General features: G+C 42.3%; 1 protein-coding gene across 1 annotated transcript in view; it reads right to left on the bottom strand.

Annotated features, from left to right (window-relative positions):
* Positions 1–229: 229 nt before the first annotated feature.
* The window catches only part of kif1aa (kinesin family member 1Aa), a gene marked incomplete at its 5' end in the record, with an annotated part of 122,369 nt that continues 95,553 nt past the window's right edge, over positions 230–27,045 (bottom strand). Inside the window, 15 exon segments of the mRNA XM_084308731.1 lie at positions 230–307; positions 1,105–1,223; positions 2,557–2,749; positions 4,803–4,946; positions 6,634–6,755; positions 8,473–8,544; positions 11,539–11,727; positions 11,952–12,097; positions 12,295–12,356; positions 13,704–13,764; positions 13,767–13,836; positions 18,087–18,201; positions 18,883–18,906; positions 26,679–26,784; positions 26,996–27,045. The exon segment at positions 26,996–27,045 is cut by the window's right edge and continues 35 nt beyond it. Coding sequence (XP_084164857.1) covers positions 265–307; positions 1,105–1,223; positions 2,557–2,749; positions 4,803–4,946; positions 6,634–6,755; positions 8,473–8,544; positions 11,539–11,727; positions 11,952–12,097; positions 12,295–12,356; positions 13,704–13,764; positions 13,767–13,836; positions 18,087–18,201; positions 18,883–18,906; positions 26,679–26,784; positions 26,996–27,045 — 1,516 coding nt within the window. The 3' untranslated portion in view covers positions 230–264.

Here is a 27,045-nt window from a genome sequence, read left to right as displayed (position 1 = left end):
AATAACACAGCAGCAAAAGGCCTGACACACTGGTGGGGCTGTGTGTCTAGAGAGAACACCTAGTGGGTCAGCTTGTGACAGACTGAGCATGTGCAGGGACAGGATTGTTGTTGTTGGTGGGTGGTGGTGGTGGTGGTGATGGTGGGTGTGGGGGGTTCAGCACAGGAGTAAGGTTTAAGGACAGGGACCTATGTACAGGTTAGTCTTTGTGTTCAATCTTTTCCTCATAAAATTTGTTCAGAGCCTCGTTTTTTTTTCTTCTTCTCACATCCTCATCTGTCCGGCTCTTCTTCTGGACAGCTTTGACCTGAGAATGACAAACGAGAGGTAAGAAAAATGCATTGTTCTATTATTATTCCTTTTATACTGTTACACCAGACTCGTATAAGGTATTGCATTTCAACCCCTTGGAGTGTACGACCTCACATGTGAGATATAACCTTTGAGAACAGAGCATTTTAATGATGATGTACTTCTCCTATGCAGAGAGTTGGACGACGTTCCACTTGTGTTCTGTTCCACTGTCAAACATCTCTGCCCAAAGAGGAAGTAAACTAAATAAAGGTTAAATAAAAATTAAATAAACGAACCAGTGCTCCCTTTACTCGTATTATTTTCCCTTAAATTATATTATATTATTGTTCCCCCCATATTTTTTGTCTCTTTTATGAATAAGAACTGAAAATGTATTGAAAAAAGTTAAATAATTTAATTTCACAGCGTCTGTGTGCAGTCTTGTTTAGTCACTGTCTCCATGGAAACAACAGTGAACGTAGCCATAAAGGTATGGTTTCTTTATGCAGAAAACATAGTCTGTTTACTTTTCTGATAACTACATCGCTGCATAACTCGTCAAGGTACATTTTTGGTTATTTGTGATACTCTGTATACACCCAACTCAAAGTTATAGCTTATATATTTTGTCTGTCTTGGACAGAGGTGTTTAGCAGACTGTGACTTACAGGCGTAAAGACAGCTCTGTGTAGGAGTGTGCACTGGAAGCTTGTGTGGAGTTCTATAATTCCAAGACAGAATTCTGAGAACATAAAAGATTTAAATAAAAACATTCACCCCGAAAAAATATCAAATCTATTTCTATTTTACCTGATAGTTCCAGCAAGGAGAGGGTTAAACGCATACAGCCAGTCATGCATCTCTTTGTCGTTATTGGCCTGAAGCAGTATTCCACGGTGTTCTGTGCACACAGCGAACGTGTTCGGGGTCTGTGGTGAAACAAGAGAAAGAGATTATGTAACAGTAAATCACCAGAGGATACCAGAATATGAATGAAGACTATGTTACAGTTGAAGCCATTTAATCTTTTTCTTTTTTGGAGCAGCTCAGTTTGGAAGTTGTATAGTCAAACCAAAATCACTTGGAACAGTGAACAGTTCCACCTCGTCTGCAAATACATGCACCTTTTCATTCTTTAACTATGAATGTGAATGTGAGATATGAATGTTCTACACATAACCTACAAAACCTTCAACGTTACCGTCTTTAGAGGTAGAATCTGTAATGCCGTCAAACAGCGCCCTCTAGGCAGATATTACACTTCGTTTAAGTCAGGTTGGAGTTTTAGTAACTTATTATACTGTGAAATTCTCTTCTTGGCAGAGACTGAGGTGTGGCCAGCAGTACAGTAGCTGCAACCCCTCCCCTACCCTCATGAAACTCCAACCCACAAGTCAGACCAAAACAAAAGATGCAATACCAATGGCTCGATGTTGGCTTTTTTACCGATACCGATATACCGATATTGTCCAACTCTTAATTTCCGATACCGATATCAACCGATATCACATTTTAATGCCGATATCGGCCGATAATATCGGTAGGCCGATAATATCGGACATAATTTCTATAGAAATGTAAAAAAAATAAAGAAAAATAAAATTCTTTTTTGAAAACCGATACCGATATTTTCCGATATCACTTTTTAATGCCGATATCGGCCGATAATATCGGTAGGCCGATAATATCGGACATCCCTACAATAAAGTATATGGAAATGTTTTGACCGGATAAATTAGGGTTTACATTCACATACATTCTGAATGAGATTGATTTATAGTGAATTTCCCCAAGGGGATCAATAAAGGAATATCTTATCTTATCTTATAGACGGAAGATATGCTATTTGGAGCTTTCTTATCCCCATCATATATCAAAACATAAAGTCTGTTTTACTCCGTCGCTTACATACACTACCAACATAGACCACCCTGTTAAAGCCCCAACATGAAGCAAATACAGTCCCTTTCACTACCACTCTACCAAAGGGTTAACCCTTTCACTGCCACCCGACAAAGGGTTAACCCTTTCACAACCACACTGCAGAAGGTTAACCCTTTCACTACCACACTCTGGCTGGTCCTCGTATCAAGAGATCAATCAATCAACTAAGAGAATGAATAAATTAATGAACAAACAAACAAACAAACGAATATATGAATGTCCTCCTGTCAACGTAAATAACCTTGAGGACCCGTGAGAAACAGTAAAAAAAGATGACAGGAGCCAGACATCTTCTAGCGAGGCGGTAAAGTAACCCACCTTCAGCATGGCCTGCTGGTCCTCGCTGTACTCCACCTGGGCGGAGGAGAGGTTGAGGATGGCCCTCTCGACCGTGTCCCTCTCCGTGTTGTAGATGTAGACGTACGGCCGGCGCACCACCACGTAGCGCTTCACCCACCCGTTGGTGTGAGGCTCCAGGAAATGCAAATAGCCCTTTTTTGACACAATGGGACTGAGAAAATAAAGGTGCAATGTCACCACAGAGAACACAGAAGAAGAAGAAGAAGAAGAAGAAGAAGAAGAAGAAGAAGAAGAAGAAGAAGAAGAAGAAGAAGAAGAAGAAGAAGAAGAAGAAGAAGAAGAAGAAGAAGAAGAAGAAGAAGAAGAAGAAGAAGAAGAAGAAGAAGAAGGTGGTCATGGCCATTTATACAAGTACAAATTAGAGCGGTTAGTCTACCACTGTTTGTTTGATGTGTTGGGTATGTGTATGCGCAATGCATGTGTGTGCGTGAGTCAGTGGAGCGTGTCTGAATGGGTGAATTTGTGGATCTACCTTTAGCTCTTGCGTGTTCTGTATGTACAAAATGAGGAGAAGGATGAAGAGGATGTGTGTTGTTGTGATATACTCAACAGAGCTGCATACATCTCTGTGTGTTGTTGTGATATACTCAACAGAGCTGCATACATCTCCTCGTGTTGTTGTGATATACTCAACAGAGATACGTTACGTACATCTCGGTGTTGTTGTGATATACTGTATTCAACAGAGCTACGTACATCTCTGTGTGTTGTTGTGATATACTGTATTCAACAGAGCTACGTACATCTCTGTGTGTTGTTGTGATATACTGTATTCAACAGAGCTACGTACATCTCTGTGTTGTTGTGATATATTCAGTATTGGGAAAGTTCACTTTCTACATGAACTAGTTCAGTTCACAGTTCACAAATTTTTAAATTAACTAGTTCAGTTCATAGTTCAAAATTAAAAATGTTTAACTAAAGTTCATCGTTTCAAAAATGAACTAATTTATAGTTTATAGTTCTTTTTTCAATACGTTGCTGTGAGCTATTATTTTTCAAATGTATTGCCACAACCCATAATAGAACCACAGAATACTGGCATTTCCATAACGCTTTGCTGCCGCCCATTCATCCACACTAGTAGCAGCTGCAGCTTTCATCTCTACAGTATATTTTCAAAAACATGAGGAAAAACGTGCTGCTTTATTAAGTATAATAATCTAAATATACTTAAAGTACCAAAAGTGAAAGTAGTCATTGGGCAAATATAAACATGTGCCGACATAACTCTGTACTAACACAACACGAGGTAGGAACCAGGCTGAGGTATGAAACTAAGGTTGTACCTCAAAGTTCAATATTTAAAGTGCAAAACATTTACTGACTTTAACTAAAACTCTTTTAAATGCTCATATTGTACACCGACGCCGCTTAGAGTCTGACTCTGAGCGAGTGCAGCGCCTTCTGAAAGTGTGAGTGCTGCTGCTCTACTACCAGACTCCCCGAAGCTCCGCCCAGAGCGGTTGCCAGATTGTGTGGTTTTCAGCATTATTTTAAAGCCTGTTTACGGTGTGTTTTAACTGGGTTTTCGGCTGAAAGGCATATGAAATCTGGCACACGTTTGAAGTAACGCTGTTATAATATAGTGCTGAGAATGAACGCACTTTTGAACGCCGTTATACAGCGCTGAGAATGAACGCGTTCTCAATTACGTTCATTTAGGGGGGAACACATCCGTTCAGTTCCCGTTCGCCCAAAATACGAACACGTTCACGAACGATCGTTCATTGAACACGTTCAGGTACATCACTGGATATACTGTATTCAACAGAGCTACGTACATCTCTGTGTGTTGTTGTGATATACTGTATTCAACAGAGCTACGTACATGTCTGTGTGTTGTTGTGATATACTGTATTCAACAGAGCTACGTACATCTCTGTGTTGTTGTGATATACTGTATTCAACAGAGCTACTTACATCTATGTGTGTTGTTCTGATATACTGTATTCAACAGAGCTACGTACATCTCTATGTGTTGTTGTGATATACTGTATTCAACAGAGCTACGTACATCTCTGTGTGTTGTTGTGATATACTGTATTCAACAGAGCTACGTACATCTCCTTGCCTGCTATTTTTATTAACAACACGTGACATGGATGTGAACACGAGTTCAAGTCTATCAGCCATCAGTGAGTGAGTGACATCACCAGGTAAACTTGAGGAGGAATAAAAACACTGGAGGAGCCATTACTCACCTAACCCGGATCTCCTGGATGTCGGGGACAAACTTGCGGGTCCGAGGCTTGACCTCCAGGGCCCCGTTGGGGGACGTCTTGACATCTCCGTCCTCCAGGGAGTCAGGACTGGGGCTGACAGCGCGGGAGCGAGGCGTGGGAGGTCTGAGGAGCAACAAGATAAATACATTCCAGGGTTCTCACAGACATTACAAAATGAAATTCAAGGACTTTTAAGTAATTTTCCAATTTTTCATTTTAAAAGGGTATTTAAAAGTAGGGATGTCCGATATTATTGGCCTACCGATATTATCGGCCGATATTGGCATTAAAATGTGATATCGGAAATTATTGGTATCGGTTTTAAATATAATTTTTTTATACATTTATTTAACCTTTATTTACCCAGGCAAGCAAGTAAGAACAAATTCTGATTTTATTTATTGTCAAAAGTATGCATAATGTTGTGTTAATTCCACGACAAGAGATATGTAATGTTACGGTATATCGGTATCGGTAAAAAAGCCAATATCGAACATCCCTAGTTAAAAGGGTACAATTCACTTTTAAATTCTGTTTTTTATAGAATATAAATATCCAATATATATGGCTTAAAACCAATTTCCGACAATTTGTTACACTTTAAATAAAAAAATATATATTTTTTGATTCAGAACAATTTGATCATGGATGAAAATTGGCTGTTTTCAAGGAATTCCAGACCTTGACTTTTTTTTTGGGTAAAAGATCAAGCACTTTAAGCACTTCAAGGACCTTGTGTGAACCCTGACATTCTGCATCATCTAATCCCTGCTATGGTTTCCTGTGTAGCTCAGTGGGTAGAGTGCTTTGGGCATTCTGAGCATGGGACTCACACACATGATACTGACAATGCCAGGGTTAGGGGCTTTGATTCCAACTGGGACCACCCATACTAAAAGTCTGCAGTCATTCCATTGTAAAGAAATTTTGAGTATGAAAAGCGCTATAGAAATGCAGTCATACACTTTCTTCTCTATTCATTCTATTCTAAGTAGGGAACAGTATTCAAAGAGAAACACGGTAGTCATTATTTCTGAGAGCGTTAGAAGGTTTAGCCTAGAGTCTCCTGATATTGGCTCTGGTCTGGGAGTGTTTAACCTAATCATCATGCAAATCTATTGTGGAGTGAGTGGTCCAATCATCTGCAAGAATTGTCTTAATGTCTAGTCCACAGGTTGCATGATCTCTCCCCAGAGACACAAAGTAGGCTGCGTTTTTGGCTTGTGTGTGTGTGTGTGTGTGTGTGTGTGTGTGTGTGTGTGTGTGTGTGTGTGTGTGTGTGTGTGTGTGTGTGTCCTTGTGCACATTTGTGTGTGTGTGTGTGTGTGTGTGTGTGTATGTGTGTGTGTGTGTGACTGTGTGTGTGTGTGTGTGTGTGTGTGTGTGTGTGTGTGTGTGTGTGTGTATGTGTGTGTGTGTGTGACTGTGTGTGTGTGTGTGTGTGTGTGTGTGTGTGTGTGTGTGTGTGTGTGTGTGTGTGTGTGTGTGTGTGTGTGTGTGTGTGTGTGTGTGTGTGTGTGTGTGTGTGTGTGTGTGTGTGTGTGTGTGTGTGTGTGTGTGTGTGAGTGACCAGTGATTTATTCAACAAAATCTGCTGTGCTTCATCTTGTGTTTTGGTGCCTTGTATTATTTGATTTGATAATACAGACAAGATACAGGAACAGACCCCAACCAGACAACAGAAACAAATTAATGGTAAAATGATGGCATGAAGTTGGCAACTCTATACAGACAGGTATGTTTCAGAACTGACCCGAGGTCAGTGTTGGCTACCCAACACACAGAGACAAATGTATATTTCAGAACTGACCTGAGTTCAGTGTTGTTATAGCTGCCATCCACTAGTGAAGGACATGTTGAGGAGGGTGTGATTGTGTTCAGAGCCGTGGCGGAGGGGGAGTCCCTCAGGACCGTCACCGACATCTCAGAGAGCTGGGGCACGCACACACACACACACACACACGCACACACACACACGCACACACGCGCGTGCATGCACACACGCACGCACACATACAACACACACACACACACACACACACACACACACACACACAAGACACACAAGACACACAATACAACACATTAACACTTTGGGTGCCGGGAAACGCTTAAACACGTCATTCCCGGCCATGCTCAAGTTGGCGAAGACGATTTTTTTTTTTTTGATATCAATATTTCAAAAATCTGGGATCGGATTCATATGTCCCCTCCGCTGGCCTGAGATCCACCAGGAGGACCCACTGAGCTCTCTGGCGGTTCAGGAGCGCCATCTGGTGGCCGATCGGCGCAATCGCTTAACAGGAAGTGCCATAGAGGTTGTGCTGGACGGCCGTATTACTTCCGGGCACTCGCTATAGGTCCCGGCATTCTAGCTCGTCACAATACACAGCGATCGATTGCCAATAACTCGATAAACAACATGATTTGGACGTATATACCATTATACAAGCTGGAGATGGACCGGGTAAATCTACATCCCATAATGATAAAATTTCTACTCTACGATGATCGCCCAACGGCGCGCGGAGACTGGGGTGAGTTTTAGCGTGTAAAGTTACCGTCTTCGATACTAACTGCTATTATCAACATTTGACCCACATTAGATGATTGGTATAACGCTGCCCACGGAATTATAAACGCCCCCTAGCCCATCCGGTCAACATCAGATGACGTGTAGTAACTTCTAGAAGTACATCTAGTTGGAATTTTTTATATCGCGCTGATTGCCATAAAACTGTATTGCATCATCAATATAATGTATTTGGGGCTATAGATCACATTCTGGAGAAAGCTGCAGAAAGAGATGAAAACATACTTATACATTAGACCATACTTTACTATGAATATGTGAATGAAAAAGTTTAACGTTGCTACACAATGAACAATACATATAGGACTTTGAATGGGCCCTAATAATGGCAATGTAGCAATAGAATTTAAAAAGTTATAGCCCTGCAAAGAAGGGGACTTTCTCTATAGACAAATAGAGCCGGCAACCTACGGTTGATAATGAATTTAACCCATGGCAGCCAAAGTGTTAATAACAAAATGTCAGACTGGCAGGGTGAGCTAGACAGAACCGGTTGTAGACCTAGTGACTACATTATGTTATTCAGGACTTTCCCTAAACAATGGTATAGGGGCGCAGAGTCACTATACAACACGCCAGTGCCACCATGTGTTTTTATTTTTATTATTATAATTCTTTTTTATACATTTTTTATTATTATAATTGTTTTGCAGTGAAAGCTTGGGGCCAGCTTAGAAACAGACACATCATTGTCTAATACGTGATTGCTCTGTCCTCTGTTCCACTGTGTGTGTGTGTGTGTGTGTGTGTGTGTGTGTGTGTGTGTGTGCATGAGTGCATGCGTGCGTGCGTGTGCGTGTGTGTGTGTGTGTGTGTGTGTGTGTGTGTGTGTGTGTGTTTTCGTGTTCAATGTTAAACTATTGTGCAACCTTATACACTGTACTTAAATATAAATTATTTGGAACCTTTTTTTATGTTTTTAAATTGCAGAAAATTACAGCAAATGGCTTTCTTTATTGCCCATTTCTTTGAGACTTCTTATTTGAAGGTCCTGGGGAAAGCCCTGTCATTGTATGACATTTCTATACATAGAGGTTTGCTAGTAGTACTACCTACCTTGCTCTCGCTGACACTGATGCACACGTGGCTGTACTCTCTGGTGAAGGAGTGAGTGAGTAACCGCAGACACTGTAAAAAGGATAAGAAACAACTTTAAAGTCTGAGGCTGAGGTTACACCTTTCGTATCATCTTCGTATTGTTTTCTTATACGCATCGCCGCGTATCGCCGCGACGTCATGCGCCTCGAGTCACACTTTCGTTTTTTTTTCGTTTTTGTCACCAGAGCACACTGATGTAGTACACTGCCAAAGCAGTAGGTGGCAGTAGGTGGCAAACATGAAGGCAATTTCAACCAATCAGAACGAATGTGCCAATACACTTCCTGGTGGAAGCTCCAGCAAAGAAAATGTCAATAAGGCAGGCGCCTATGCCGCGCCACCATCTTGCTTTACTCAATGCAGCAATAATTTTTCAGCAAAGCCTAATAAAAGTGCAATAAACAAAACGGATACATTCACTGTGTGTTCTGCCTGTCATTTGTTGATGAAACAAAACTAACATCAACACAAGTGACCACCAAGAGCGGATAGTTTAGGCTAAAAAACGATCGGTAGCATTGTAGCATTGTTAGCTGCATGCTAACGTCAATGGAGTATGCCATTATAACAATATAGCATTGTGGCTAGAAGCTAACGTTAGCTCACGCTACTTAGCCAGCATCAAAACTGATGATATCGCGAGCTATCAGTAGTTAGATAACATTAGAGACAACGCTGTGTGTATTAAACAAAGGTGAATAGATGACTGGGCCATTTTGTTTAATGCTTCTTAAGTTGAAAGAGGAACTCTGAGCTAACAGGGTCTGAATCCTGATAGCTCACGTTAACCAGCTGCTCATGCAATCGGTAATGCTAGCAGAATGAATGGATGTAAACTTTATTTAACATATTGCATATGGGTACAATACAATACGGCTCAATACAAACAATTGTTAAGGGAATGCAGACTGTTGTAGCTTGGACTGGGGTCCTTATAACAATAACTTGACAACACATGGTAGCTGAAGCTATTTGGGACACGGAGCTCTGTCCCAAACACACACACTGTACACAGGAAGGGCACGCAGATGGTATCTACTGCGCATGGGCGTTTTCGCAACAACTGCTCCGTGCTGACTACACGCTGTATTCCTGGCGTTTTTTTTGCGTATCTCCAAACGCAAACACAATTTTGCGTTTCAGCCGTATCCACAAAAAAACGCCAAAAAACGCATTTCTGTGTAGATAGGACATGAAACGTCGTCAAAAACGTATAAAAAAACGCCAGGAATACACTAGTCTAACCATAGCCTGAGAGAACTGAGTTCCAAGCTGTTCTCCAGTAAGCTGTATCAACGAATCACTGAAATAAATGTAAAACACTATCCAGAGTCAGACAAGAAGATAAGATACCAATCTAATCTCTGTGTGTTAGATCGAAAAGCTATCTGGCTGCAAACTAGCCTAATTTAGCACAAATGAAAGGAAGTGGATATGGACCACCTGATGGAGAGGTGTTTTTGGTAGGGATGTCCGATATTATCGGCCTACCGATATTATCGGCCGATATTGGCATTAAAATGTAATATCGGAAAATATCGGTACTGGTTTTAAAAAAATAAAATAAAATCTTAAATTGTTTATTTTTTTTACATTTATTTAACCTTTATTTACGCAGGCAAGCAAGTAAGAATACATTCTTATTTTATTTATTGTCAAAAGTATGCATAATGTTGTGTTAATTCCACGACAAGAGATATGTAGGCTAATGTTAATTACCTGAAATTATTCAGTTTTTTTGGGGGGGAAACCCCGCATATATCGGTATCGGTTGATATCGGTATCGGAAATTAAGAGTTGGACAATATCGGTATCAGTAAAAAAGCCAATATCGAACATCCCTAGTTTTTGGTTTTTGGTGTTAACAGCTAGGCTAGCTTGTCCGTATCCGCTTCCATTCATTTGTGCTAAACTAGGCTAGCTTGCAGCTGGATAGCTTTTCTTTTTCTTTTTTCTCAGATTTATCTCTGTTTTCTCCCTGTCCCAATTTAGTCGTTGTGCCAATTCCCCCCCTCCCCTTACTGGTTGTTGTGCGCATGTTCTCCTACTGGTCGGTACAAGGGAACCCTGAAGTCATCCGCACGCTTCCTCCGACACGTGCGGCGACAGCCAGTGACTCTTTTTTCACCTGGCAGCGAGGACTCTCATTGGTGAAGTGTAACGCGTGGGAGGTCACGCTGCCTTCATCAAGTCCTGCCTTTTGCTGAGCAGGCGCCCAGACCTGACCTGTAGGCGTCGCTGTCCACAACGCCAGTTTCCCACCCATGACTTGCCCTCCCCCTAACCCAGCCAAACGAGTTAGTATGACGATCAGCCCAAGCCTCAAGCAATGCTGACTCCGGGAGTCGAGACCGCAGCCTCTTGCATTGGTGACGAGCGCAATCTCCGCTACGCCACCTGACCGCCCTCTACTGGATAGCTTTTCTACTGAACGCACAAAGAGGAAATTGATAACTATCTTGTCTGACTCTGGAGAAGACAGTAAGCACATTTCCCGGGACATCTTGGCAGCACCTCAATATTTAATTTAGAATGCTATTTTGACCATTTATTGCGATGTGGATATTGCGCTGATATAACAGGCTCATATAACGCATAACTACAACATCTAAATGTGCCATTAGTTTCAAGCCATAATATGCAACCTGACCCCTTGGGAAAATGGATACTTTTTCCAACTTTTGCAATTAATTCTCTATGGAGTGTGATAGCACAGTTTAAAAGGCAAGGAAAACTTGTTTCTGGTTATGGGAGACACAGTAGCAAGTGTCAAACAATACAGATCAAACCATCCTACTAACACTAACACATTTAAAGCACCAATGCAGAATCCTTTGACCATGTCAATTTACAGATCAATTTAAAATTGTAAATGTTACAAACCTTGGAAACAAAGCTTTTACAGTTATAAAATGCTGTACATTTTCATTGTGTCACAACCTCAGTCCATCAATTGGAGAATATAGTTTCTACATTTTCATGTATGGGACCTTTAAAAGATTAAATTCAGCAGCATCTCCTCACCTTGGCGGCCAGCTCCCTCTGCCTCTCTGTGGGGATGTCTGAGGTCAGGCTGAGGTCCTGGGTGACCTCGGAGGGCTGAGGGGATTCACTCGGGTCCTCGGTCACACCTGACAGGAGACACTCCTGGGTCAGGAGCAGGGTGGACTCCAGCTTCTCCCTCAAGAGCAGGTAGTGTCTGGTCTTCTCCACCTGAGAACATCATTCACAACCATCAACAACATGTAGGATCTGGTTTTCCAAGAGCTATGTATCTGTTTTTGGACAAAAGAAAATTATATATATAATATATAATAATAATAATAATAATTCCATTTAAAATACTTTTCAATTGTCTGGAGGCTGTGTAGTGTTATAAAATCACTGTGAATATTTTCCACAAGATAGTACATTAACATTGGCCAGGCAGCCCCCACCTCCTGCAGGAGGCTGAGTTTCTCCAGCTCCCACTGGTGGTCCAGGATGAGGCTGTCACTGCGAGGCCTCCAGCCTGCCAGGTTCTCCTCCCCACGGACGTAAGCCACCGAGGTGTCCAGCACCCGCCTGCGCCTCCTCTGCATACCTGGGGCGAGTCAGGTAGAGCATGAGTGAGAGAGAGAGAGAGAGAGAGAGAGAGAGAGAGAGAGAGAGAGAGAGAGAGAGAGAGAGAGAGAGAGAGAGAGAGAGAGAGAGAGAGAGAGAGAGAGAGAGAGAGAGAGAGAGAGAGAGAGAGAGAGCTATATGGTAGAAATGCACCAGGGGCCATTGGCTCCGTCTTACCTGGGCTTCCGGCTTCTGCCAAGTGACATAAGCTGACCTCATACACGCCAGTGATACGATTTCTGAAAAAGGTAGAATGGAGATTATCAAAGACGAATACCACACAATTATTCAATTCACATAGTGAATTAATACAGAAAAACTATTTTCTATTTTCTTATGGCTTAACTCATTCAGCGCCAGCGTTTATCCCCATCCCTGCTGTCAATGGGCCACGCTTTAAAGTCGTTCGCGTTGCTCGCCTGGACACGATACTATTTCCAAATCAAAGGTATATAATAATAGGTATTATGTTTCATCATGAAGGCATGGGGGGGGGGTTTGTGATGCTCTGATCGTCAGCAACGGCATACGTTTTGGAGTACGTTACATATGATCGTTGCGATCGATGTGAAATCATTGTAGGATCAAAGTAGGATTGATGTCATATAGTCCTTACCTTTGCTAGGAGGTATTCCAAAATGAATATTCTAATTGTCTGATCGCGATTTCCAGTATTGATGTCCATCGGGTCCCTGACATGAAATGGGACAAACTATGCATCAAGTGTGCTGGACGCGTTCCAAGTGGCTCGAATGAAGCCTTTCACTTGCCCGGGTACCATTTTTCCGCCCAAACCATATAAAATGTAACACACAGTGTGAAATAAGGTTTCAAAGGGTAGGCGATACTGCCACCTAGCAGGATTCGGCCGGCATTGCATTCTCAAGGTCTCAGAATGAGTCCCAATGATACACAGAGGTCCGTGAGACTGTATAGAATATTAAAATCGAATAAAATAAAAAACAATGAAAACGATCGAAAACCCGACTTTTCTCGGGTTTTAGCGCTCAACGTTGGCGAGATAACCCGACTTTTTACGTGATTGGCGCTGAAAGTGTTAAAGGTGCTACAGATCAAATCTTTATGTAGAATAATATTTTTCTTTAATAATAAATCCACAGAGCTTTTAGAAAGGTGCAGCATTTATCCTTTAAAAATGTTGGCGGGTCCATAATGAATGTTGTTATTTACATGTTGCATGCATGTATCCCCTCCCTACTTCCCATGTGGAATGCACCTGATTGGATACGTGCTGCTAGTTGAGACGTGCTGACATGCTGGTGCTCTAGTGGGACATCTAGTGGCTCACTATTATCTATAGCACCTTTAATTAATACTGTCCAACCCCCATGTTAATAAATGAAAACAATGAAATATTTAATTTTTCTATGTCATACCAATGTGCAGCCTGGAACTGATCCATTGAAAATGAGTGGAACACAGATTTTCTGGGGGGTCACACAACCTGAACCTTTACATACCAGGTGAGCTGATTACGGTATTATGGCAGTTTCAAACCAGAACCGACGGAGTTGTCCGGTGGTACCGTATATATTTTCATAGTTTGAAACCGTAACCTCACTCACCCCTCTGATCCCCTCAGGCTCCCAGTGCCGAAGAGGTTGCGGATGGATCGGGAGGCGGGAGTTTGGCGTCTCGGGAGTAGAACACCATACAGATATCTTTGGTTATAACAGTGGGCTGAGTGCAGTTCTCCATCTGCAATTGATAAGAGAGAGAGAGAGAGAGAGAGAGAGAGGAGAGAGAGAGAGAGAGAGAGAGAGAGAGAGAGAGAGAGAGAGAGAGAGAGAGAGAGAGAGAGAGAGGAGAGAGAGAGAGAGAGAGAGAGAGAGAGAGAGAGAGAGAGAGAGAGAGAGAGAGAGAGAGAGAGAGAGAGGGGATTTAAAATGTCATCACTCCATAGTCACCTCTTGCATCACTTGATTCAGATTCAGATTCAGATTTTCTACTGGCACTTCCATACTGTGTACAGCATTCAGGAGTGAACTTCTTAATGCCTTGGCTCTTAAGACCTTACTGCGGCATCATCAATAAAATACAATAAAAACTATAGAAATAGCATTAACCCTTTCACTACCACACTACCAAAGGGTTAACCCTTTCACTGCGACAATACAGAAGGTTAGCCCTTCCACTACCACACTACAGACGGTTAACCGGTAGTGAGAAGAACTAAAGGGTAACCTTCTGTAGTGTGGTAGTGAAAGGGTTAAAAAAGTAGCAGAACCCGGACAAAATAGCAGTAATTTACAATACACTAAATGTACTATATTAATTCACAATAATCACAGTGTGGATGTAATGTGTGCAACGTGGCAATGAAACAATGACAGAGTAGCTCTAGAGATTCTAACATAACACTCACAGCATGGGGGTGTAATGTGTGCAAAGCAGCAGCAGAAACAACAACGGTAAAGAGAACACTAAACCAAGCTATTATATAATCACAGTATAATAATCACAGTTAATTACACGATAAATAGCACTAAGTTGTGATACAATCGTGGGATATGGTGAGGTTAGATCCTCTGTCTCAGCTCTGTCTTCTGCCAACACAGGTAAAAGATGTTTCTATGGACACATCTTGTGTAAACACTAGCGTACACCGGTAACATGTCTCCCATAAGAGAAAGCTAAGCTAGCAATAATAGTAGCGATCAGTGTGATGCTATCCCAGTTCTTCTCAGTTCATCCGATATATAGTTTTACTTGTGGGAAAACCCACCGCACTATCAAACAGGCTCAGCGCAAATAAATGTCCCAAACTGACACAATAACACATTACATTTTTAGATTTTCAACCTTAATCCCATCGTTCTGTTGAGGGGAGGACATAAGACGTATGTGTTCTGCATCTCCAGAGAGCTTGGCCGTATATCGGCCCCCAAGACACTCCACCGGATGACGCTACGCGGCCAAGAGCAGAGCTCCAGTGAACCGCAGGCGCTGTTTCCTCAAGTATTTTCAACTGTAGTAGAGCCCAGGAAAGGTGAAGAAATAGTTGAGAAAACCGCGTGTGGTTTGGGGGTGGGGGTTGGCGATGCAGCCGAGCTCTGGAGACACAGAACACGGGAAGTTTTATGTCTGATTATCCCATGTCCTCACAATAGAACGATAAGATTCATTCATTCAAGCTTTATTTTGACTCGCGATTACACTGACGGGCAGCCCTCCTTTACGGTGTCGTCGAGTATCACAGTCATCATCATCAATAATCATCAACAATCATCAATCACTATACAAAGTATAGGTCCATTCCAATAATGAGGTAATGTAATTTGGACAATCTCCAATTAATTTAAAAGATGCCAGTGTGGGGCGCCCCAGTGGCGAACCACATAACGCGCTGAGTCGCGGCACGGCCGACCCGGGTTCGATTCCCGGACCCGTCGTTATTTGCCGAATGTCTTCCCCCCACTCTGTCTCCCGTTCCTCCTCTCTCTCTCTCTACTGGACTGCCCAGTAGTAAAAAGCGATAAATGCTAAAAAATAAAAAAAAATTATAAAAAATAAAAGATGCCAGTGCAAATCTCATCTTTCCACCAAAGAGGACCACCCAATCCTATTGTACAGGACACAATGTTAAGGATTATAACTACATGTATCACCAGCGATAAATCTAATGTCTGAATGATATACAGTCCAGGGTTTAAGAGTGGAAACTGATGCATGTCTATAAATCACATCTCTGTAATCCAAAATGTTATCCAACAGCTAATCATTTGGAAGCTAGATCCAATCTTGTGCAGCACTTTACTGGCAAGAACGTTCACATGATATTTAAATGTATCAAGCCAAACACCAAGGTATTTGTATTCTGTGTGACTCTAGTCTGCGACTTTCAATGTCAGACCCATTCACAGTAGATATAATAAGGTCATTGTAAACTATATATTTCTGGCTCTAGAGAACAACATACATTTTGTTTTACTAGCATCTACCACCAATTTGAGACTTATAAGTCTTGTAAAGCATTAACTCATTGAGCGTCACGCCCTTTTCCCATCTTTACTCAATGGCGCCAGCGTTATTGACCCTTTTAGCGATGTTTGCAGACCCATCGTGTGTTCTGTATTATAGCTATGGAGACAATAGTATGGCTCATTTGACAGGCATTGTTCATAGTCCATCACTGACTAACAAGTTCATTTCTACATACTGTATATAAGGGCCTAACTTGACTAAACAAAACAATAAATCTATAAAGCCCTGAGGAGGCTGAAACCAGCTAAAACATAAGTTGACGCGTCTGTGGCTGCTGCTGGATAATCGTCTGTTGAAAGGATTGAATGTCCACAAGGTCCATTCCAATAACACCCCAAATGGGTTTATTTACCACATAATTACTGAATGCACAATTTGCATTTGATATGAAGTAAACGCCAAAGGTACCTTCAAATGAACAAACAAACACTATACACTACAAACAAAACGATAACCAAACAACGTGCCGTGTCAACGTGACGTAACGGTAAAAAACTGTTAGGCTCTGCCGGTAACCAAACACACCTGGCTGTCATCAGTCCCATTACCCATTAAGTAGCCACGTAAGTCACCTACTGGTGAGCAATGGGAACTGATGCCATAAACCCAATAGCAGGCACGGCTGTCTACAGGCAGAAATCAACACAAATACATAAATACAAAACAAATACATAAAATACAACAGATGTCAATACAACCATATAAATTGGCTCTTACACTGTAGTTTGTGCATTACACGCTAAACATCACCCCTTTCCAAAATAATCCAGTATTTTTTCATAGATTGCGAGATATGGCGCGTTATATGCAATATGACCAAATCGTTGGTCGCCCGAAACCCCAAATACTTCCAAATCAAAGGTATATACCATGTACATATGTGTCTTCACAAAATCATCAAGGGTGGGGGGGGGGGGGGGGGTCGTTTTAACTCAAAACTGTGATCGTTACCAAAAGCAAGTTTTTACGTCCAGTAAACTACGACACTGTGATTGGTACAGAAGCATGTTTTACGTAAGAAAAAAACCAGCAGGTTACCTAAGATAGACCTTACCTCAGTCAGAAAGTACTCCAAAATGAATAAATCCCAGTCGATCCCATGGCGATCGCAATTACTCGTGTATATTGGGCATGACTACCATACGGGAAATAATAGCTCTGAGGCACCAAATCTTCCACCGTTTGCTATGTTGTGATCCACTCCTAGGCGGAAACAGCCAGAGTGGATCACAAGACAAGTGATATCCCCAGTTCCCAGTTCAAAGGGTAGGCGATACTGCCACCTGGTGAGATTCGATCGGCATTGCAATTCCAACATAGGCAGATGAGCCAGGGAGACCTAGGGAGCTCCGGCTGAGTGTATAGAACGGAGATCAAAGAAAAAATATCAAAGGATCAAAACCCGAGAATTCTCGGGTATGGTGCTCAACGCATGGTGGCGAAACCCGACTTTTCTCGGGTTTGGCACAGAAAGTGTTAAAAGAGAGTTGCAGATTTTCAGTGGCTAGTTTCACAGAATAGGCAATACAATAGATAACAGCATCATCCACATAAAAAGTACACCGATTCAGAGATGAGACAATAGCAAGGATCAATAACCAGACAGGGCCCAGAATTTATCCTTGCGGGACACCTCTTGTAATGGATAGAAACTCTGACTGGGCATTTCTTGTTTTTACACATTGGAGTCTCTCAGATATATAGCTCTGAAACCAACTGCAAGCATTCGATTCAGGTTAAAAATTAGCAAGATGCCTCATTGTCTTGATAACGTTTCGTCTTGCATGTACACAATCCTTTCTACTGCTCCGACTATGTATATTGCCCTGACCAAGTTTGCTACCATCACAAAAAATCTGTAGAAAAAAAAGAAGGGGAAAAAAAGCTAAAAGAAACCTGCGTCCTACACCACTGAAAAGGAGCCGTGTCTCCTGCCAACATACAGTACGGTTCTATAACATTACCTCAAGGTAGGCTGAGAGGGTCATGTAGATCTTCTCCCCATACGGGGTGACTCGGTTGAGGAGCAGGGAGTTGTGCATGGAGCTGTCCCAGGCCGCCTCAAAGCGGTAAAAGGTCCTGGTCGTGGTGGTGGTCGTGGTGGTAGATGAAAGATGGGGACGTGAAGCAGATCAATTAGAAACAACCTCAACCTGAAGCACCTCAGCTCTCTGTGTGTGAATTCAGCCAATGTTTCACAAACAGATGTGCGCTACATTTCAGATGTACACTCTTGAGAGCACTATAGAATTCCTATGGATTTGTGTAAAAGAAAAAAGGTGTTATGTTGGTTTTGCATAATTAAAATGTGCTTTAACAAAATACATTTCCTTCCAAGATATACATAATTGATGTTGATAAAACACATTGTAATCATGTGGGACATGATGTACACACTTATCTTTTTTTAATAAACCCAAAGGACAGCTTTGAATTATTTGTTATTCCATCTTCCAGTGTACCATAATTTGGTATTGGAGATTTTTATTTTTATTTTTTTTTATCAATTTATTATAGATGTACGGTAGATGTACAGTAGACTCTAGAATCTAGATTTTCTTTTAATCATTATGACAGAAGTGATCCTGAGAGTAACGGCATGCAACAGAGAGACAACTTGAGTGTTGATGTCCTGCTCTGTGTACAAAACACCACAGAGAGAAGCACGAGGCGCTGAAATGACTTTATTAGCAACAGGACAAGTTTGAGAAGAAGACGAGAGGGTGACGGACAGACGGAGGGACAGGGCTGTGAAAATACCTATGGTCAATTCCCAAGGAAATGCTGTGAAAAAAGAGGAAAATTGGCAAAACAAAAAGGTGAGAGTCAGGAGGAACCGCGGGCTTCGTCGCTGGGATGGGTGTGTGTTTTTACCTTTGAGCTGTTTTATTTTTTTTTTTTTTTTTATCTTTCTCCATAATGTTACTATTATATTTCTATGGATATATCTCGTGTAAACAAACACTAGCGGGTGTAATAATATCTTCCCCCGTAAGGGAGAGAGCGATGAGATTACAGGAGAGTGTATCCCTGTATCTATTTGATGCTATCCCAGGTCCACTGTACCGCGGAAAAGGTCAATTAACAACACATGGCCGCTCCTCCGACAGAGTGATACTCCCTTCTCCTCTCTCTCTGCCGTGATTTACCGCATAAATTGATATACAAGATTTTTTCCCCAGTTCCCCGGAGTGAATAATCACACATCGAGAGCGCTTGTTCTCCTGGCCTGCTGCCCGGCATACGGCCTTAAATCTAAAATAAAAAACAAATCTGAGCAAAGAAATGTGCAAGGAAGCTAATGTTTCTGTAAGCCATGAAGAGGAGGACGGAGTGGGTTCTTCATGAGGTTCAGACGTTGGGGCTCCCGCATGGCCCTCGGACTGAGGTGACCTTATGGGAAACGTGAACAACGTGTCACTCAGATGGGAGGTGAACAACTCGAGATCTGAGCCGATATCCCAGAGAGAGAGAGAGAGAGAGAGAGAGAGAGAGAGAGAGAGAGAGAGAGAGAGAGAGAGAGAGAGAGAGAGAGAGAGAGAGGAGCTCAGCTTACTGCTGCTACTCTGCGGGAGGATGAGAGATAAGAGTCTGCCATTCAACTAAAGACTGTACACTTGCGGAGAAAAGGAAAAAAAAAAAAAAAAAAAAACTAAAGACTGTATATGACACACACACACACACACACACAGAGAACATACACACACATCTCAAAGCACACACATGTGAAGTCAAACACATGCATGCATATGCACAGTCACACATAATGTTAGTGAGGGCATGTCTACTTTGTACACTAACTGCTTTTATTACCTTTTTATTTACCTACTGTATGTCCTATTTTATAATGTTTTATGTCAGCCCCTTAAGGGACGGGTGTTGCAAATATTAGCTTTGGCTACAAACACTATGATACAAGCATTATCTATGTATTTGCATCTGTCCCTTTCAAATAAATCAAATCACATAAACATGCATATCTCAAGCACACATTATGTGCAGTCACCCATATATGCACGGTTACACACACACACACACACACACACACACACACACACACACACACACACACACACACACACACACACACACACACACACACACACACACACACACACACACACACACACACACACACACACACACACACACACACACACACACACACACACATAAACATGGATATCTAAACATTTACATTTCGTAATTTAGCTGACGCCTTTTTCCAAAGCGACTTATAAGTTATATAAAACAAGTCAGCAGGAATGGTACAACTCAGCTAAGGGTCAGTGATATTGTTCGTCTAGCAGTGTCGAACTTGAGTGGTACACTCTGAGTGCATAGTAGTATATATAGACATATTAGCATAGTATCTAGTATCTCAAGCACACATATGTGCAGTCACCCATACATACGTACATGCATATGCACGCTCACACACACACGTGAAGTCAACGATACATGCATGCATATGCACAGTCACGCATGCACGCACACACACATGCACATCTCAAGCACACATATGTGCAGTCACCCATACATAAATGCAGATGCACGGCCTTACACACACACACACACACACACACACACACACACACACACACACACACACACACACACACACACACACACACACACACACACACACACACACACACACACACACACACACACAGAGTGGTGGAAGAAGTACACAGTTCCTTTACTTACGTAAAAGTAGAAATACTCAGATAAATGAGTACTCTGGTAAAGGTAAAAGTCTTCCATTCAAGTAAAAATAGAGAAGTATTTGCTATTGAAAGTACTTAAGTATCTAAAGTAAAAGTATGCATTCTGACGTTTGTGTATTCCAGTGCTTGGGAGCATTCAACCCTCGATCCATTGACCTCTAAATGTCATGTTAAAGACAGTGGTATGTGGTCCAGTTATGCTGCTCTGATTACGTCCCCTTGAAGCTGACAGGCTTCAAATGTGAATGTATATAATCTTCATGCATCTCAGCCATGTTTTCTATGCAAAATATTTTTCTTCAAAGTAACTAGTAACTGATGGGTTCAGATAAACGTAGTGGAGTAAAAAGTACAATATTTCCTTTGAAATGTAGTGGAGTAAAAGTATAAAGTTCCCTAAAATGAAAATACTTAAGTACAGTACTTGAGTAAAACTCCTTTCCAGTTACTTTCCACCACTGCACGCACACACACACACACACACACACACAGCGCACGCACGCACGCACGCACGCACGCACGCACGCACGCACGCACGCACGCACGCACGCACGCACGCACGCACGCACGCACGCACACACACACACACACACACACACACACACACACACACACACACACACACACACACACACACACACACACACACACACACACACACACACACACACACACACACACACACACACACACACACACACACACACACACACACACACACACACACACACACACACACACACACACACACACACACACACACACACACACACACACACACACACACACACACACACACACACACGTGCACGCACACACTCCTCTTCCAGTAGCAGCAGCCTCTCCTCTCACATAACAAGAAAGAAAGCCTCTCTCGGCACTTCATCTGTACTTTGCGGCTCTGAAGTGCCGCGGCCAGGTTTGAAGTCATGCTCCTGGCGCCACATTTGAGGAAACAGTGGTTTTTCTTCTTCTGCCGCTTGGCTCGGTTTCCCGAGAGTCATAAGCGGTTTAGAAATGTTCACAACATTGCAGCGAGTTCAGGGAAAATGCTACCGCTGAGGTAATGGTTCCACGGATTACATTTGAAATGTTTACGGCTCGCGACACCTTGCCAACGGGGGTACTATAAATGAGGTGTTCGGTCCGAGCAACACTTCGGTAATACCGGACGAGCCATTGCTCAAGGCCCCCCCCCACCCCCCAGAGACTCTACCGGGGCCCGTGACGGGAAGGACATTTTGTCATGGACTCCGGGGACGGAGAGGGAGAGAGAGGTCATTGGCTGGATCGTGTCCAAGGAGGCGAATCAATAACATGATGTGACAGATCTTGTGAATAATCACAAGAAAACATGAGTATTTTATAAGCCAACACCTTTTTTTCCTTTTTTTCTTGCAAAACAGTGGGATAACAAATAGATTTTAAAGGGTCTGTAAAAGAGCCTCCCTTCTCAAAGCTCTGATTTTTTTTCATATTCGATTTCAGTGCTTTTGCCACAGGAAAGATGTAACTTAAACCCGATAGATGGTCCAAAAGATTGAATTGCTGTAATTATGAACAACTACTGCCCTCTAGTGGTGGGGAAAAAAAGCATAATAGTCCTTAGTTCTTGTGTGCTGATTCAGCTCCTGCTACCCGTCTATAAATCATGAAGATAACCTGATGAAGGTCCTTGTACCACAACGTTCTCAATAAAGATGTTTTAACTGTAAGTGACATGATATTGCTGCCATGTACAACAAACATTATTTCAATAAAGAGATCCGTATCCGAGCTGTAAAAGAAAACAGATCAACTAAGAGAGATGAGCAGGAGCTAAAGTTCTTTGATTAGAATTGCAACATTTCCCATTGTTTCTGTTCCTGGACAATATTGGAGGATAGGAAAGAAGTATCCCAAATAAAAATTAACTATAGTAAAACTTGTAGTATTCGTGTGTTTTTTTCATACACACTAGGCTACAGACATTTTAACCAGATCAATACAATGTTTATGTATACGGTTTACCACAGTAATTAGAAATGTAACATGAATCACAATAGTTATACAGCATTATATGTTTTATTATAGTATTTATATAGTGATTCACTATAGTGAATCACTATAGTGCTAGTATTTTTATAGTAATTTGTGCCCCCTACAGGATTTATTCGACCACGTCTGAAGTCTTGACTAATGAGTTGTCCCAGCGGCGACGCTGCTAAAGAGGAAACAGGAAGTGAGATACTGGCCTAACGACACCTCCGGCAGAAACGCGGCCAAAGAAGTCAGTCCCTATGAAGCAAAGCCAGCCATGCAGCCCCCGTCCAGCAGCCCCGCTACGCCCCCCCCTGCTATGGCTCAAACACACATCCAACACAGCGAGAAGACGAGGACGTGCAAGACATGTCCATCCCCTCTCACAAGGGAAGAGAAAACAAAGAAGCAAGAGGACAGACAGCCACGGCACGATGGGAGACAGGGAATTGATTCAGTAGATGACCAGAGTATTTTTCTTTTATGAAATGACAAGGGGGTATGGAAGAAAAAACGTATTATGATACGAGATAGTATGAAATCTAAAATCAACAGAATGAGAGGAGAGGGGGAAATAATATACCTAGGCATGTCCGAATCAAGAAACTGTCTGCAAAAACACAAAACAACATTCTGTTAGTGGTAGTCAGCAGTATCAGCATTAGCCTCCATCCTAGCTCATCAGAGGCTGGACCGCACGCTGACCTGGGGCAGGGCTCCCGGGGCTTCCTCAGCCCCCCTGACGCTTCTTATGGCACTATGGGGTGTGTTTACATGCACATTAATGTTCCAATATTACCTGGAACACTTTCATATTTCATCAGCGAGTAATGTAAATGTCCTGTCTACAGTAGCCGGGATAAGCTCATATCCCCCAAAACCTGAGTATGTAAACACCTCAATCCCATTTACAAATTCCAAATGTACAAATTCATATTGGCAGTTGGGGATATGACGTGTAAACACCTTATCCCATCTTCTGTATTACCTTAACCTATTAGGTTATTAGCTAGTATGTGGAATATTAATGTGCATTAATGTAAATTCACTCATCATGGGGGAAAGCCAGGTCTAGGGAATGGGATTCTTGTGCTTTGGGGAGAGGGAAGGGTGTCATCAGCAAAGCTGTGTGGTTTAACAATAAGCCATAAGAGGAGGTCACAGAATGATAAATATTTAGGAAAGACTGGGGGTCCTACAGTCAGAAGCCTACTGTAGATTCAGATTAATATGAGAGATTATTTAAAAATGTTGACAGTAACAGGTGAGCAACACTGTATTTTAATACATTTAATACATAATAAATGCACTTAATATTCAGTTAATAGACAGTATAAAACATGATATTATGTCAATATTCTACAGTTATAGTGCCACTTTATATACAGTGCGGTATTATGGTGATGTTCATGGTGAGTTATGTTAAGTGAGGTTAGCTGTTAGGAAGTCATGCCAGTGCACAGTGGATATAGTGATCAGTCGAGAGCAGCCTTGAAATATCACAGTTTATACATTTCCATAATACAACTAAACCATCACACCCATAGGAGCAGGGATGGCCTATATGGCTAATGTATTATATCACAATATTGTGAAAATATTTGAAGTATTGTGGCCCTTAGCCTACATAGGAGCCACAAAGGCATAAAGGAATGACCAATATACAGGATTTAAACTGTGCTAAACTGCGAGTAGTAGTTAATCAGAATAGTCAACCATATACCGTACATAGACACTGATGTATCCAGAATCAAGAATCAAGAATCAAGAGGTTTATCCATTGTGGCATTGCACTGTAGAGTTAAATCCTGAACCTCTACAGGGTGATGACGGAATGGGGCAAGTTCAATGTATGATTAACCACAGGTTGATCCTTGTGGGTTAGTAGTTGCTAACTTTAGGCAATTATTTCATCATTATTTCACGAGTCATTGTAAGACTATCCTTTTGAAATGGGGTGCTATTACAGTAATCCTGGATGCAGTGACAAAGGTCTACTCCAAGGCATGCATTGAGCGGGTGAGAGGCATTAAAATGAAGGTGATTTCAGGTCAGTGACGCAGTGCTGGTGGTGGTCTGTCAGCAAGACAGAGGTTAGTAGAGTTGATCCGGGTTGAGGAGGGATGGTAGCAGCTATAGGGGGTTAGTAGAGTTGATCTGGGTTGAGGAGGGATGGTGGCAGCTATAGGGGGTTAGTAGAGTTGATCTGATGGTAGCAGCTATAGGGGGTTAGTAGAGTTGATCTGGGTTGAGGAGGGATGGTAGCAGCTATAGGGGGTTAGTAGACTTGATCTGATGGTAGCAGCTATAGGGGGTTAGTAGAGTTGATCTGATGGTAGCAGCTATAGGGGGTTAGTAGAGTTGATCTGGGTTGAAGAGGGATGGTGGCAGCTATAGGGGGTTAGTAGACTTGATCTGATGGTAGCAGCTATAGGGGGTTAGTAGAGTTGATCTGATGGTAGCAGCTATAGGGGGTTAGTAGAGTTGATCTGGGTTGAAGAGGGATGGTGGCAGCTATAGGGGGTTAGTAGACTTGATCTGATGGTGGCAGCTATAGGGGGTTAGTAGACTTGATCTGATGGTAGCAGCTATAGGGGGTTAGTAGACTTGATCTGATGGTAGCAGCTATAGGGGGTTAGTAGAGTTGATTTGATGGTAGCAGCTATAGGGGGTTAGTAGAGTTTATCTGATGGTAGCAGCTATAGGGGGTTAGTAGAGTTGATCTGATGGTAGCAGCTATAGGGGGTGAGGGGATGAACAGGGTGAAATGCAACATGAAGGTGCAATTGACCATATTCACATGGCGGTAATTTATTTAGCTCTTAAGTCATGGGGAATAGGATGGAAAGGAATCCCAATCAGAGCATGACATGAGAGCAAAACGACCGCCGTGTGAATAATGGTCAACGATGACAATCAACATTCAAAGCACGGATTAGCATCACGGGAGGGTCGTACAGCCAGCACTGTGAAATACATTCTTAAATATCAATGTGAAGCGTTTTAACTAAATGAAATATAATTCAGTGAGTGTCTCGACCCTGGCATTCCTGACTTATACGCGTGACCTCCTGCATCTAGACTGATTAAACCACATTAATGCAACAAAAGAAAAACGGGTTCAAAGAAAGTGGAAGGTCAATGTTTGGGGAGTGAAAGCCAAATAAATAATAAAATGAAATAAAATGGTCTGTTATTAGTTTGGAACAGTCAAGTGGAGCATCTTGTGCCATGCATTCATCGGACCCACAGCTGGCTCATAATGCCATGCATTCCCCTGCGTGCCATGTTCCATGTTGCAGGAGCTGTCGTTTTTAACAGCAGCAGGTAATATTCTGGGGTCCTCAGACTAGACTGTATAACAGACACAAAACCGTTGCCTGGATTTAACCCCTGAATTGCCTGCCGCGCCTGCTTTGGAATAATTTTAACCAAAATGCAATTCAATTCAGAGTCTCATCACAGGCAACCGAAATCGGAGAATGGTTCCCAAGTTCAGCGTGGCTGCAGAGAGCTTAAGACAAGCAAGCGTCTCAATTGACCATTATTCACATGGTCGTGCTCAGGTTGGGATCTCTTTCCCACCCTGTTCCCACCCAGCCCGAGCATGACATAAGACCAAAATGGCCGCCGTGTGAATACGGTCAATAGCCCACAGTGTACATTTACCGCTTTGAATTCCGAGCGACCGACGTGAATTCAAAACGAAAGGAGGGGGACACATTCTAAAAGGTGAGCTGGTTGTTGGTGGTGGATGTTCTTCATCACCTAAAGGGTTTCTAATGGACTGGTTCAACCAGGACGTACCTGTCGTCGTGCGTGGGCCTGACATACCCAGCCGAGAGGATGTTGAGGGAGAGGATGTTGGGGTCGATGATGTTCTCGTCAGCCTCGGGGGTGTTGCGGAGCCGTCCTGGACAAGTGACAAAGGACACCAATGAGGAGGAATGACATTAAGGCTGTTTTCTACAAAAATCTACCAAAAATCGAATTATCTATATATATATATATGTACTCTTGTAGAATCAAATATACACCCACTGTGTCGTATACCAGGTCGTAGTTTATGCTTTTTTTTTTGTTTAAAGTGGAAGGAGAAGGGAGGACAGGAGAAATACACTTACCCACAACGAGCTCACGCACCTCCTTCCACTCAATGTCACCTCCTGTCTCG

Source organism: Notolepis coatsorum (genome assembly GCF_963971535.1).
Source record: "Notolepis coatsorum genome assembly, chromosome: 2".
Classification (NCBI taxonomy): Eukaryota; Metazoa; Chordata; class Actinopteri; order Aulopiformes; family Paralepididae; genus Notolepis; species Notolepis coatsorum.
The sequence above is the reverse complement of the archived record's forward strand: the minus strand, read 5'-3'. Positions and strand labels throughout refer to the sequence as shown.